The 15945-nt window shown below is 45.7% G+C and overlaps 1 protein-coding gene across 1 annotated transcript in view; it reads right to left on the minus strand.

Moving 5' to 3' along the window:
- Window positions 1-952: 952 nt before the first annotated feature.
- Window positions 953-15945, minus strand: part of crm (cramped chromatin regulator) — a 48005-nt gene continuing 33012 nt past the window's right edge. Inside the window, exons 15-20 of the mRNA XM_077661937.1 lie at window positions 14612-14744; window positions 14420-14509; window positions 10234-10323; window positions 9686-9837; window positions 8621-8770; window positions 953-7238 (exon numbers count right to left, since the gene is read on the minus strand). Coding sequence (XP_077518063.1) covers window positions 7125-7238; window positions 8621-8770; window positions 9686-9837; window positions 10234-10323; window positions 14420-14509; window positions 14612-14744 — 729 coding nt within the window. The 3' untranslated portion in view covers window positions 953-7124. The remainder of the gene's footprint in view (window positions 7239-8620; window positions 8771-9685; window positions 9838-10233; window positions 10324-14419; window positions 14510-14611; window positions 14745-15945) is intronic.

The following is a 15945-nucleotide window of genomic DNA, read 5'->3' on the forward strand; positions in this document are numbered from 1 at the left end:
GCAGCCAGAGTTTTAATGACTGGGGCACAAACCAGACAGTGCATGCACATCAGACATAGGAGGAAAAAGTAAACAGTAATGCGCAATGCCAACATTTAGCACTGGCTCCATTCCACACTATGCCGCAACAAGATAAAACCTGCATCACAGTGCCATCAATCACACTTATAAATAAGTAAAGCTTTTTCTTCCTGAAAAACTGCGTACATGCATGAAAGAGGAGACTCATTTCTTGGGCTTTGCATGACACCCTCTCCACTATTCACTTTTGCTGTCAGAGTCTGATGCATATGTGTACTTGAGTTACGGGGTGCATGCTTCTCTTAATAATCATCAAAGTCCAACGCTATCTTTTGCCCTTCCATTGGTGCCAACGTTTTTGCACTGGTCCCGCTATGTCTAAACGAAGTGCATTTTGAATCTCTGCTGCAGATCGTTACAGTAATACCAGGAGTATCTCCATCTTCCCGATACTCCATGGCAGCAAAAGAATTTGTTGCAAGATTTTTTCATACTTTGCCACATTCTTCAATACTATACTCAGTACAAACATGCAGCACAGGTAGAAGCAACAGCTAACACCAACCAATCATCAGTTATCTGCAAATGAGATCAGTGAGTGAGCGACCAGTGACAATTATCTAGCCAATCACAACAAGAAACACAATATAGTCTAGCTGTAGCCTTATAACAAATAGTCCATATGAGCAAACAACATGAATTCTCATCCCTTTATCACTTGAGGGTAGCTATAGCATCCAATATGCAGCACCACATAAATGCAAGTTTCACTTGCTGTGGATTAAATGATCTAAGCAAGCCCACCGCAATCATCACTAACTCGGTATGAAACAAGCCGTAGCTTTGTAGTCTTCTTCCAGAGGAGCTCCTTGGTTGATCCCTGCTGAACTCTCGGTGCTGGTCACACGGAGAAAGCCATTCATACAAGCCATTTAGATTCAAAAGGAAGCTTTTTATTGCCCATCTGTGCAAAGCCATGTGCATTTGTTATGTGAAGACACTGAGTAGATTTCTCACTTTCAACAAAATGTGTTGGCTTATTCAACCTCGCATTTATGTCAAATGGCACTCGTTTCAAGCAACACTGATAAAAATCTAAAAATAAGCTGTTGTGACATATTACAGACTATATGATGGTGATGATCTGTTTCAAATGGTCATTCTCAACTACAAACGATGACCTGAAATGTGTAGCCCACGTCACACCTGTGGTACTCATAAGAAACTGTGAGAAGTCTGTAGCCAGACAAGCAGCTACAAAGAGAAGAGCCATTTTTCTATTTTCGGTACAAATTGCTAAGTGCTGGACTTCTACCATAAATCCAAACTGAGTTTCACGCAGTCGCTCATAAATGATATATTACAAAGAACCGAAACGTATTGCATGACATATGAAAAGCCTTTTCGCCCAACTTCATTGGTGACAAGTTCCACAGAGGACTGTGCTTTAGGTAATGTGACAGCACTCCATTAACCTAGAGAATGTTTTCTGAACATAGCTACATCACCGTTTCCAATTTAGACATATACTGTACATGGCATATAGTGATCTCTGTGACAATAAATATGCAAACAATGTACAGCAGTGAAAGAATGATAAAACACTACGTAACAGAAATCGATGGACTCTTTAGATGGAAGACTTGGCATGAATATCAAAGCGCTGTTTAGGTGTGCATGTCAGAACAAATGGACCCTTGAAAATAGTTTGCATTCTTAGAGCAGTTTCATGCATGAATGACGAGGTCTAGTTATGCGAGCTGAAGCCATGCAATAACCGCTCGTTAAACGGTGCACAAAAGCTTTTTTTGGGGGGGGGGGAAGGGGGGGAAGCACAGCAACAAACCAAGGTGCCCTATGCAAGCTGAGCAAAACCACGACTGTGATGTAGGGGGGAAAACTAAACAAATCTTGCTAACCACTGACTGCCTAAACAGGCAAATACAACCGCACCGTGGTTATTTCATAAAAGCTGAACCTGCCCACAATTACTACAGCGTCACAGGAATTGCCACATAGCAGCGATTATCAGCGTAGGAGCTGCTAGAAATAATGAAACACTCAAGCATTGTTTGAAATGTGAATCCTAGAAATTTCATTCACATTTCTGCAGCCTTCCCAAAGTTGGCATTAGCATCTGGTGACCTTGCTAGAGCTCGATAATTCTTGAATCGGTCTGCTAATCAAGCACAGGACCATTTCAGAACAGTGTAGAGATTTCATGTAGCTGGGGCTGGATAGTTTTGACATCAATTACTTTGCAGATAGTTAGCTATTGATACCATTGCAGTTTGTTAAGACTGGCTAAGCTACACTAAACAAAAAATGTTCTGATAGATGCTACCACAGGAATTAAGATGCCTAAAGCAACAGACAGGAACCTAGCTAGTCAGCTGTTTTGACAATGCCAGATTCTTTCAGTAAGCAAGTTTCACTGAGAAAGCTCGCAAAAAGCACAAGAGTGTGTTGCTTGATGGCAAAACTAAAACTCGCTACTCAGGGCATTTCAAGTCCCTGATATCTACCAAAAAACATGTACTGTCTTCCACTGGCCAAGTGAAGAAGTTAGAGAAATGACTGCTCATTTTGTACATTTTCTTTTTTTGAAAGTTAGGAAACCTTGCCAGAAAGGTCTGAGAACTTCATTTCAAATGCTATGAGCATGTGGCCTTTTTAACAGAATGACACAGTGTTAGTCATAAGGCTCCCATTTCAAGAACGTTTTACCAGCTGTCGTGCTCTATGACCTGCAACACACCAGTGACAGCAGTAGTGCGATTTGCGCCTCATAGCAACCAAACACTCCGTGACACTAAGTGCAGAAAGTTCTGCTCTCTTGCTTGCGAGCTACATACATAAATTTTGTCCACCACCCAGGTGCCATTCTTCATGAAGGAAGCTTTGAGCATACCTTGCTTGTTGCAAGCCATACTGACCATGACTGCACACTCCATTATTAATTTAATGCGACACCATACACCTGGTAACAAGGTCTCCTAGTCCTGCAATTCTGCACAGCAAGATGCATAAAGCTGATTATATATATATAACCCATTTTCTACCCACAGAAGGTATTACTAACAAATTTTGTACATGTGTTACGTTAAGTGAGCAAAACAAAATGGCATGCTTTTCTTTTGGTTTAAAAAGGTGTAACCTGGTAGCAACACCAGTTAAAGGGGCTACAACAACTGCAACTCTGCCTATCCATGGCATTGTTTCATGTCACAACATGAGCTGTCTTGACATGTCTTGAGATCAGTGCACATCTGCCAGTTGAAATGTAAACCTCTAAAAAACTTCACTGCACCTCACTTATGCAGCTGTTTTGCATAAATCCGTAAAAAAGCCTATATAGCTGTTAGGGGTGCCAAATGATTCCGCTATCATGCTCAGTGTCATCCATCCGAAAAAAATTTTTCATTTTATGCAACTGACCGAGGCTGAATGCGCAGCAGTTGAGTAAAAAAAAAGGTAAAATAAAACTACAAAAGAACTTCCAGTGCATCCTGTATAATTGGCTTACCAAAACGGCCACTGCACAGATTTGTACTTTGCTTCAAAGGTCACCTCTGAGCTGACTCGTCTATCTAAAACAACATTTTTGACTACTGCTTCAATCAAGTCCGACTAAAAAGGTCACTATTTCAGCCTTAGCAGCAGCAGCACCAGCAGCAGCAGCAGCATTCCACTGAAGCCCACCAGACCATAGTGAATGTACATGTGCCACCAAGTACAAGAGGCGCCACCATCAAAAGCAGAGAAGCAACAGTTTCCGGATGCCTAACCACGTTACATAGAGCAGTGTGCCTATAAGATAAAAACAGCAAGCATTTCACAGTGATTCCACAGTGATGCATTGCAACAAGCAGTATGTTAACCCAGAACTCTACTTTACAGAGCTTGCAGCAGATGGCGCCACTCACATGTTGTGCATAGGTCCGTCACATTGCCCGCCCAAGGATCCAAGTTATGAAGGAAAGCCACCATTCTTGCATCCAGAAGGTATGCTTGGTGCAGCGGTCTAAGCGAGTACTTGCTCAATCTGTCTATTTTTGGCTGCCAAACACTTTATTCTAGAATAAATACTATCACAAAGAGTGACACAGCATGACACTAACGCAGCAGCTACACCAAGACCTATCTGAATGAGTTAACAACAGAATATTCGCCATATAGATGGGCGGCGCCACCTGTTGTAGACGCCACTGTTCTCAAGCGGTTCCTTTTCAACAACTACAGAAAACACGTCATAAAAGTTAGCGTTTTTGACAACTTTTCAAAGAACATGTGCACTAGGACAAAATGAGACTGCAAAGCAAGTTAAGAATAGGAGAGCCAATGGGCTTCCAGCAGCAGTAGAGTTCAATAATAATAATAATTGGTTTTTTGGGGAAAGGAAATGGCGCAGTATCTGTCTCATATATCATTGGACACTTGAACCACACCACCATAAGGGAAGGGATAAAAGGAGGGAGTGGAAGAAGAAAGGAATAAAGAGGTGCCGTAGTGAAGGGCTCCAGAATAATTTCGGCCACCTGGGCTTCGTTTTGCATGAGTGCAGAGTTTCCATTACAAAGTTATTCTTCTATCCACAACACACAGTTTCAATAAAAAGACAAAGGTTTTAATGAAGACTATGTTTCAATGACTGGCAACATTTTCAACAGATGGCACTACTGCATTCACATGGCGAGCATTCCACTGAGGCTTTGTCGAGATAGGTCTTGATGCAAATGACTTATTAGCCGCAAGCTGCCTCTTTTCGATAGAATTTTGCATGCAATGGGGCAAATTTTACAGCCATAAATCGGCAGATGCAACCAGCATGGACTCTAACCACTGTGCTGCGCATGGCTTCTGCATGTCAAAACACTGGCTTTCATTCATAACTTGGATTTCAGAGAGCAGAATGGCCAAACTAAGTGCTACTTTGTTCCCGTAGGAAGAAAATGCAGTACTTTCGCTCAGATGTGGCAGCAAGAGTAATCTGGTCTGTAGCAATGCATACTGTTGGGCTAGTTGGCAGACTGCACTCGGGTGAAATATGTGGGAGTACAAACATTAGACAACGGAAGGTGAAATGATGGGACAGGAACTTCCCAAGAGCTAGTTTATTTAGAGGAGACAAACGTATATACACTATCAGCAAGTAACAGAGGATGTGCGACTAAATGAGAAGGTCAAAGTGGCCAGGCACTGTGAGCAACTCATTGTTATTGCTGCAATAATTAAAACTCACTGCCATGCAAACTAACGACAGCCTTACTGATGCATCATGCCCCTCTTGTTCGCATTTATGGCCGAATCTCAATAATCGAACTTAAAGGAGACAAAAATTTGTTTTACTTATTAGAAGTTTAACTTCATGGTAGCCCAACTGCAAAAGGGGCTGCAGCATAACGTAGTACAAGTAACCACATAGGTTCTCACACGCCAGGACTTTTCATGCACGTATGGCCGCTCGGCAGTGCAGGCATGTGGTGAATCTGGACTCACTTCTCGACTCTGATCTCTGAAAGGATTTCTCCCTCAAAGCACCTATCAACTGGCTGAAGCAGAAGAAACGGATGTGGTGCTCCTTTACAATACAACGCATTACTACACCACTTGTGAACATAGAGAAGCATGCATCGTTACTGAGCCACACTTGATTTGGTGACCGTATTGCTTGCTGTATGGCCTTCAATAATGCAGATGTGGATACAGTTTCAGTAGGTTCAGACACATCAGTTCTGTAACAATCGCTCATGGCATCAAGGCAATTTGGATCCCTCTGCAACTGCGGAGCTGGGGCACTTAAAAAGCAATGATTAAAAACTTTCTTCTCTTTATTAATGAGCACAACTGTATTTCTAGGCATATTTTATGAATATTACGACAATTTGATCGGTGAATATATTGTTACGAAGCGTGTTGTGCTTTTAGTTTGAAAAAGCAGTTTACGCTACTCCAGCAAAATTCACGCCTTACATCCACAGGTGTAGATGGAGTCACTAGACCACTGCACATTTAGTTGTAACTGACAACTGCTTCCACTGCCTCAATGAGCGACTCGAGTCCCTCGAGAGATCAAAGCTAGAATATCGGCATTGTAGTGACTGAGGATGTTGTGCTGGCACCATGCTGATGCCATTCATGCACTGCTATGGCCACCAAAATAAACCCATTCCTTGCTCTGCCAGATGCACAGCAAAAGGGAATGGAGCAACGACCGCCATGATGGTGCAGGTCCCCCACTTGACATGATGGTGGCAAGATGTATAGTGCACGCTAGGTGGAAAGAATAGAGCTGGCAATAAGCAGCTTACACTGACAGCAGATAGTCACAGGCTATGATGGCAAGCCACATATGCACACTATACAAGCAGTAATGCAATAACCGTGCACTCATGGCAGTCGCATGATCTGTTGTGTTTACCGATGCACGGTTGCTCGCTGTTGGGTTAGAGGCAGGCTGATGCACTGCCGTGCTTTGCCAGCTACGGCACGTCAGCTGCACGGCCTGTTTGAAGCAACTGCTGCAGATGCTCGTGCTTTTGAATTCATGGGCATTTTCTCTTATTAAAACACATGATGTGCACAGGGCCAAAGCACCAGGTTAAATAAACCCGAGGTTCCAATCAAGCTGGCTAAATTAATGACATTCCGCTTCAATAAAATTTATGTATCTTCTTTGGATAAACTATAAACTAGTAGGCAGTGGTAGTGAGTGCTTGGCCCACTATTCTCCCACACGCAGTCTACTGTTTGCACTTCCACGTTTTTTTCCTCCCAAGTCTGGTCTACAGACTCGCCACATTGTAAGGGCTTGCACTACACCTAACTTCTGCTACGCTCTGGTGACTGCTGCAGTTAACAAAACAAGAATGAGCAGCGGCAGAACACTGCAGCAAGCTGACGAGCGCTCAGCAATGCACACAGATGACCACACTGCACAGTAGCACTCTATTCCACACCAACAATGCACCAGCAGATTCTATTTACACCCAAAGCCTCGTAATAAGCAAACTGAACACTACAATAGTGTAATAAATAATGGTCTCCAACAGTTCTATGATACAGAGCTATGTACAGTGAGCGAGCCGAATGAACGTTCAAGTCTATGTGGCTTTGCTCTCAGAGTTGGATGAGGCAATCTGCGCAGCAAGGTCGGCGAACTTTGCGACATAGTCCACACTGTTCTCGTTCATGAGGCACTGTAGCTGGGTGTCAACCTGGAAAGGAGACAGACAGACAGACAGACAAACAAAAAACCATAGCTATAACACAAAGCTAGAATTCAATGGCAACACAAAAGCCTCAAAAATGTTATTTCACAGGCTAAAGTTATGAAAAAAAAAATGCTGTGTATGGCTGCGCCACTATATGCAAGAGAGAGTTATTGCCCTCTGTGTTGACTTCGTTTAGCTGGATGGATGCTGCCACCTTAATTCATCAATATGGACAATTTACTACAGTGCATTCCAATCTACAGCATTACGACCAATCTGTAAATATAAAAAGTGACAGACTTATTTGCTTCGCGTATAGGTAGGCTTCTTTTTCAATATCATGCTCTCCAAACTCAGGAGTCAACCAACATAGTAAAACCTCGTTAATTCACAGTCATTGGGACTGCAAAAATATCTAAGCGGGTTTTTGAATTAACCGAGCACAGAAAAAAAATGAAACACAGGCCAAAAATATTTGTTGCAGGAATGTGCTACCTCTATTGGGAAAAATAATCCGAGATACATGCTGGTAATGGCATAACACACAAAGATATGCAGGCTGGCGTGGCATGCACTCAGCCCGTTGCAGGCATGCAGCAAGAAGGTTGGGCATGGACTAGCACTGCTAGGGGTGGGCAGTGCTTCAATGTTTTCTTTTTTTTTTCCATTACCTTCTCAGAAACTCAAGGTGGATGCACCTACTAAATTTACAGCAGTCGCTCAGCCATGCAAGATTAAAGATGTTACCGTATTACATATATATTGTCAATGCCTGTTACACGTGATCCAGATACAACGGACATCAAGATATAACGATGTCACTACTTTACTTGGTTCAAGAATATTTCAAATCCAACATGTTTCAGCTTTAATGGATCCAGTTATAACAGCCTATCGGTTACTGCAGGCTAAATTTGGGGCTAAATTTGGTTCAGAACAACTTTTACAGTGCACATTTGCAGCGCATTACAACTAATCGCGAAGCAAGCCTCCAAGGCACAGGGCCACTTCCTTGTTGAGCCCCCGCAGAAGTGTGAACTTGGCACCAATGCATTCGAGGCAGCGTCCTCTCCACTGAGCCAACGGATTGCATCATCCACTTGTAGCAGGCTAGGTCACATTAAATCGTGCTGCGACCCCAGCCGTGCCGGTGCCTGCTACCTTTTACCCAAAGGGAAAGGTTGTTTTGTTCCCTTCCTTCACAGCTCAAGTTTTTTCAAAATGGTAACTAAAGCTTCATGAAGGCTAACTCATTACAATCTCAACAAGACAGCAGGACAACAAGACAAAACTCATCACATATAGTGTTTGTGCAATACAGAGCAATGCAGTTGCAGAAGCGAAAAAGCATAAGGTCAGCAGCCTGGCATCTTGGAGCCACTTACATCAGGTGCCAGTCTAGAGATGGAATCCATGCTTGAGCTCTCCAAAGCTAAGACAGGTGGTTCAGGCACTCTAGATGCTGTTCCCGACTGGGATACTTTAAGCGGAGAGTCCAATGTGTTCAGCAAAGAGCTCAGAGAAAAGTTTGAGCCCTGAAAAAAAAAAAGCCAGCAGTAATCAAGCAGGGCAACCCTGGGATCCGTGCGAGCACATGTAGCCGAACACACAGACTGTGCTGCTGAGACAAACTTCACTAAAATGAAATGGCTTATAAAATATATAATAGGCACTGCGTAGGAATAACTACCGCATTTACTCGCATGCAATTTGCACAGTTCATTTTCTCTTTAAAATAATGTTCCAAAAATGGGGTGCACAAATTACTTTCATTGAACACGTCTTAAAAAACTCCATAAGGGTCCTAATTAACGTGCAATTTATACCGTAAACTGGTGCCTACATATCAACCTCCCAAATCGCACCCATCACTGACCGAAAAAAGAACATTGACTCTAAATATAAGCTGACACATACCGCCCTCCGTCCTCCCTGTGGGATGGCATGACGGTGTGTGCACAGCACAAAGCAATAAATCAGCAACGTCACAATCACAAAGCCAGCAGTCAGAGGCAAATGGATATAAAAGTCAATACAACAGCGTCGTCAAATGCGGCCCAGCTGACAGCGACGAACCAAATAGCAAACAGTTTGGCAGTTTCGGATTTCTTCGCGTGCCGGAGGTTATCGGGGAGTTAGCTCTCGCAGCTGTTTGCCCAGGAAAGTGTCCACCAGCACCGGAACTAATTTACCAGCTTATTTAATGACTTTTTGGAGCAGGACACAAGGAATCCCATGTATCCCGCCAGGCATGGGCATCAGCACGGGGCGCGCACTGGTCTGTACAGTTGTGACGCGCAAGGCTTGAAGCAAGTTTCAATGAAATTTCTGATACAAAGTTCTAGGCAAGGAAGCAACTTTGCTAGCAAAAAGATGTCAATAAAAACAACAATAATAAGAAAACCTTCAGCACTCAAAGAGTAAACACGCATTCAGCACCACTACACTACCTCTCCATTCAGCCAGTTGGGATCTGGTGTTGTAGGGACAAGCTTGAAGGGACTCATGGGCGGTGTTGCCAAGCCTTCTGTCCTTCCGATGGTTGCACTTTTCTCCACAGGGGCTATGCCTGTTGCTTCTTCACAGGCAAGTTTAAAAGCAGCTGAAAATTTAAACAAGCAAGCAATGCAAATTATTAGTAAAAATATGGTAACCTCAAAAACTTTTGCGGGAAATGTAAAATCTCTCTTAGCATCACAGGCTTTCACGGTGCATGTCATTGCATAGGCTGTAGGGTAGACAGAAGAATAAACTAGAAGAATCCGCACTAAATACTCAGTGCAATGCAAGCACAGCAGTCAATACACACGCTCGCGAAACCTGTGCCACCTTTCGTTCCCGTCAAGTCATGTCAAGAGCCACCGCCATTGCCCTATTTTGTTCTACAACTTGATCACAGTTTACAAGGCTCGACTTTGAAGTGACAAATGAAGTGACCTCAGTGCTGCTTCAAAACACAGCTGGACTACAGTCTCAAACGAAAGCCGGAACTACGTACAAGCAAGGCTGGAGTCTGAGACTTCAGCAAAGCTTGGCAGTGGGTTGCTAGCTTCGATGGCTGCAGCATCCGTCCCAAGTGCCGTGAGGGCTGCAGAAAGAATGAAGGCACGACAGCGACTGTGTCAATACACAACTACTATGTATTTTCAGAACTGCAACGCAACGCAGATCTCTTGCTAAAATCCTAAAAGTACACAGTCACTGCGCTAACTCGGCACTGACTGCATACTGCCGAAGGAAGAAGATGGTGATTAGCAAGCCCAACAACGCAGGCCTGGCTCGCAAGTTCAAAATCTAACGTGCAGAGACCATTTGGTGCCAGCTTCCACAAAATTTTGCACAGATGTTGGATGATCACTTGAAAGTGCAAGATTCTCGGGACACAACGCAGTTGTCTCAGTCTGTCATACCGACTGCAATAACACATCAAGGCAGGCATGTTGGCTGTCCAAGGTGTCAACCAAAGAAGTGGATTAACAGAGACAAGACAAATAACAGACATGAGAGCTGCTTGTCTGTCCACTACGCACAGCATCCCTTTTTTTCTCTTCATGTTCCAGTCATTGTGCACTGTTTAACAACATTAAGATTGGGACAGTTCCTTCTCACACCTCAAAAGCAATGCAAAAGAACATGCTTCAGGAAACAATCTAATTTTTTTTTTTCCAGCACTGCAAAAAGCAACCACTGTGCAAGCAAAAAGAGCCTTACAAATCACTGCCAAAAGCCTGCATATGAAATGCATGAGGTCATGGCCGGCAACCTTACTGCCTGTTCTCTCGACACAACAATGCATACATGTATGTCAGACACTTTGTAACCAATGGCAGCACCTTGCCTTGTTACCGGTAGTCCCAAGCCTAACAGTGCACATGTTTCCCCTCATTTGCGGTCCACAGCAATCTGATGGAACAGCTAGCCAGGCACTGTTTGTGAAGAGGCAAACAAAGTCTCCACACAGAACAGGCTGGGCAGAGATGCAAATGGACTTCCAGCAGACAAGTTGAAAAACAGGAAAGGAGAGCTGGCAGTCACAAGCCACACCATTCACCTTCCCCCTCCGCTGTCCTCCTCCACTCACTTTTCCCACTTTCCTAGGTAGTAGTCGCATAACTTACTCTCTCAGTACACCATTCTCCTCAATCCCACTACTTGCTGCCACTTCGCCCCCTCCCTACTCAACGCGCACCAAAACCGCAGCTCAAATAAACTGGCTGGTAGCTTAAATTAAGCGGGTTTGAGGTAATAAGAACACACTGGAATGCTATCTTTTAAACAGACTGCCCCCCCCTACGGCCCCTGCCAGCCATGGCCTGCTGCCTCGGAGATACAGCGCGAGATCGTCGGCATCGCGGGAAAGCGGAGCACACCCCTCTGCGCTGTGCAGCAGCTGACCAGAGCCGTCATTCACGAGGATCTTCAGGGCCATGTCCTCGTGTACACAGACGGCTCAGTGGTCCGCGACAGCCGCTCCATCGCAGCGGCGGCTACCATCCCAGCCCTGCGACTGCACAGCCAGACCCACGCCAACTTCCTGGGTTCCTCTACCACGGCGGAGCTGATGGGGATAAACCTGGGCCTGGACCTGCTGCTCTCCATCGCACCTCCGCCACCCAGGAGTGCTCTGCTCTGCGACTCCCACACCGCCCTCACCCGCCTACAGTGCATCGGCCGCGGTACCCCCCTAGTGCGCGGCATTCGCGCAAACATCGAGCGCCTTGCACAGCAAGGATGTGTTGTGCGCGTGCAGTGGGTGCCCGGTCACTGCGGCATCGCGGGAAACGAGGAGGCCGACGAACTTGCGACCGCCGCACATCAACTACCTCCCAGCGATCCCGCGCTAGCGCTGGAGGACGTGCGAGCGGTCATACATGATCATCTCCGACGGCAGCACCCCGACCCACGCATCGCGGGAGGTGAGCGCATTCCAAGCATCAACGGCTGCCGCGCCCTCTCGCGGGCGCAACGCGCAATGATCCTCCGCGCGCGCATCGGCTGCGTGTGGCCTGGGGACTGACGGGTGCGCCACGGACTAGCGACGAGCGAAGTGTGTTAGATGCGGTGCAGTGGAGACACTGGAACATCTGCTACTTCGCTGCACCGCGTTCGCTGACGCTCGTCGTGATATGCTCGCGGCCTACAGGGCGCTGGGCATCCTACCAGACTCGCTCAAGACGCTGTTGTGGCCGCAGGGCAGTGCGCGCACCCGTGAGCGAACAATGGTGAGCTTGTGTGCTTTTCTCGAACAGACGGGCCTGACGTCCCGTCTGTTCTGCGCCAGGTAGTGTTAGGCAGTGACGGAACGCTCCGCTTGTGCTACCTCGGACGCTTAAAACAGCTGGCCGCCCCACACCAGCTGTTGTGTACAAGTGCTGTGCGCGTGTGTCGCGGTGGTTTCTGTTTGTTGGCGCACGCGCGCAGCCATCCGCATTCCAGGCGGCGCCTAGCGGTGACGACACGGGCACCTCCCCCTTGGAGACGACGCGGCGACCCAACGCAGCCGGCCGCCTCCTCATCGGCGACACCCCCCTCTCCCGCCCGGCGGCCGCGGCGGCTGAACGCGCGCGGCCTGGACAATTGACTTGTAAATAGTGTATATATGCCCTCACCCCTATCTCTTTCCTGCTATCCCCTCACCTCTTTTGTTTCACTTCTTCAAACTGCCTGCTATCCTATATTTCCGCTACCCCAGCTCAGGTGCCGCCGATTAGTGATGGCAGATGCCGGGGTGAGCAAACATCTTTTACCTTCCTTTTTGTTATTTCAAATAAATAATCACTATATATATGGGTCGCTTCAATAAATGTTTTCCTCTCTCTCTATTTTGTGCTACCAGTTCTTCCTTGACTGGCTGGCCCACCAGCAGTGGAACAGAAAGCACTTAGGAGAGCAGAAAGTTGGGCTAGTTGGTTGATATGCATACTGAAGAAGTTGGCGCGGAACAACAACGAGGACAAGCGAGACAAACAAAGACGAGCGCTACACACAACTGAAGGTTTAAACCGCTTTTTGAAAAAACTACCATCCTATTCAGGCACAGGGAGCAACTCACGCGTGAGCTCATGGAAGCCCTTCATATGCGCATCAGTGGCGATAAGTGTATTAGTCAGACTTCCGTCCACTTCTCTGATAGAGAGAATCTGTTCTTAACCAAATCATTGGGATTCACGGGGTAACTTGTGGTGTTCATGATGTTTGTTTGTTTTTGTTCTTGTTGGTTTCACTATTTATTCGAGCATTGTCGGGAATAAACCTTCAGTTGTGAGTAGCGCTCGTCTTTGTCTCGCTTGTCCTCGTTGTTCCGCGCCAACTTCTTCAGTATGAACAGAAAGCAGCTTGAGCAACAATGCATCCCATCCTCTGCAAAAAATGGAAGGCCAACCTTTCCCCGTGCAAGTCTAAGGAGGGATGCAACTTTCGGCCATTATTTCTTGATGTATTTAATGAATTTTTTTTAGCACACTAGAAATAATTTTATGACTGTGCTCACAATATTCCACTGTTATATCTTACATATTTTTCCTGTGAAAAGGCTGCAGAGTTACGAAAATGTGGCAGAAGGCTGGTTCAACATTCACCATGTTCCTACTGGTGTGCTACAGGTCGAGACATTCTGTGAATTTTTATTTTTTCGAAAACCACAAATTTTGGTTCCGAATTTTTGCAATCCAGTGCCCATTGACATATCTGGAGTGAGAAGAAAATTTCATACAACAAATTTAAAATTCACAAATTAGAAATACACAGAATGTCTTGACCTTCACTAAGGCCCTAGGAATGCGACAAAACAAACGGGGTCAAAACAGATAAAACAGTCGTGAAGAAATCTGCTGCACAAGGCGAGTATCTAGGCAAAAAACCGTAAACGAGAAAAATGCCCATTGTTTGAGCGTTTATCTGCAAAGCCTTCAGGCCCCGAGGGTATATAAATAAATAAATAAATAAATAAATAAATGCAGAGCCACCACATTTCACCAGCAATTTTTTAGAGTACTTCCCTGTCAATTTCAGCAATAAAATTTAGGAACAGCATAAAAAACGGCACACTATTAAAAAATAATTTTTTTTACCTTTTTTGCAGATTTTGTAGCCGCATACCCCTTAAGTTGGCAAGGGGTCATAGTCACTCTTAACAATTATCCATTAAAAAAAGAAAAGCAGAAAATTGCTTTTTGCCAACTCACCGCTCAGTCCACCCCCAGCACTGTCAACGAAGCTTGGCAGTGTGTCACCATCCCCCAAGATCTGCGCTGCAGTGCCTTCAGACGGCAGGCCTAGTTGAGAAAGACAGGCAAGCAAAGAACATATGTGTTCATTCCACCTCCCAAGTAAGTGCCTTTTCCTCAACCCCAGATTATCAGATAAGTGGTGCTCACTTTCAGGCAAGGAGATGTCCAGCAGGGACGAGATGTTGGGTGGCGATAAAGGCCCCACTACACTGGGTGTGACAGCAGCAGCAGCAGCAGCAGCAACAGCGACAGCAACATCCAATCCGTCTTGGGCAAGAGTCTGAGAGCAGCACAAGGGAACTGATACAACTTCCCAGTAAACGTTGCAATGTGCTGCAGTAGAACGCAATGTTTATTCTGCACCACTTTGAAACATCTTTGCAACGTATCAGAGGCATGATGCATGTAATGTAATGTGATATAATGTCCCCTCATGTAATGCCTCGTGAAGGGACCCTTGCGGTATAATATATAAATAAATAAAATGCACACCGCAACCAAAAGCAAGGTGAAAATAGAGCCTCGAACCAAGTGATCAGACTGAATAAACCAAATGCAAGCAGACGTGCAGAACAGAGCGAACCTTGACCTGACAGACAACCTCTCGCGAATTCGCAGCTATGCCATTTTGACGCTGAAGGGACAGAGAGGACAAATTTACGCTTGCCTCTATCGACAGATCACCCTGTTTTAACAACAAAGACGCTGATTTCACAGAAAACAGAACTTTTATGAGCTAGGAAAGGTCAAAAAATGAAATACAGTTGAATCCCGGTACAACGAACGCCGCTTCAACGAAATTTTCGCCACAACGAAGTAATTTGCATTCCCCGTGAAACCCCCATAGGACTTAATGTATTAAAATTTCCTCAAAAACGAAGTACTTTGCGAGCACGTGTTCGCTTCTAGGAATTTTTTTTTTTGCGAATTTTCGCGGGTGAAAGGCCCCTCCGTCTTGTCTTTCTTCAGAAGTTGAGTGCTGAAGAGCGGCTTTCCCGTTCCCGCCGTTAATTTTTTTGCATCGCAGGCTGTTGGGGGGGGGGGGGGGGTACGCACACTCAATCGCACATCCTCCTCGCGCACACCCTCGTGTGCTTTTTTTTTTTCTCCAGATGCCCACGTGATTTTTGAAGTGACGTCACGCCCCGCTCATTGGCTCTTTGCTGAAGTTCTTCGATTGATGTAGCTCGCTGTCATGGTGCTCGCGGTTTCCTGTCAAGCACGAAAGCGCGTCATGATCACTTGCTAGCGGTGTTGGCTGGTAAGCGTTCGCGGCCTCCAAGCGAAGAGGGGCTCCTCGAAAGCGCGTGTAAAATGCGCCAGCGCACGCCATCTGCTAGCGCCTTCGGCCGCGTCCTCCGTGGCCGCGTCGTCTGCTAGGCACCGAGCGCGTTTCAGGCAGTCTCTGTGGACCGGTGGGCGGAGCCATCGGTGGGCGGAGCTTCGTGTCCTGTCGGAGAAAAAAAAAAGGGAGAGTGCAG

This window comes from Amblyomma americanum, chromosome 4 (assembly GCF_052857255.1).
Source record: "Amblyomma americanum isolate KBUSLIRL-KWMA chromosome 4, ASM5285725v1, whole genome shotgun sequence".
Classification (NCBI taxonomy): Eukaryota; Metazoa; Arthropoda; class Arachnida; order Ixodida; family Ixodidae; genus Amblyomma; species Amblyomma americanum.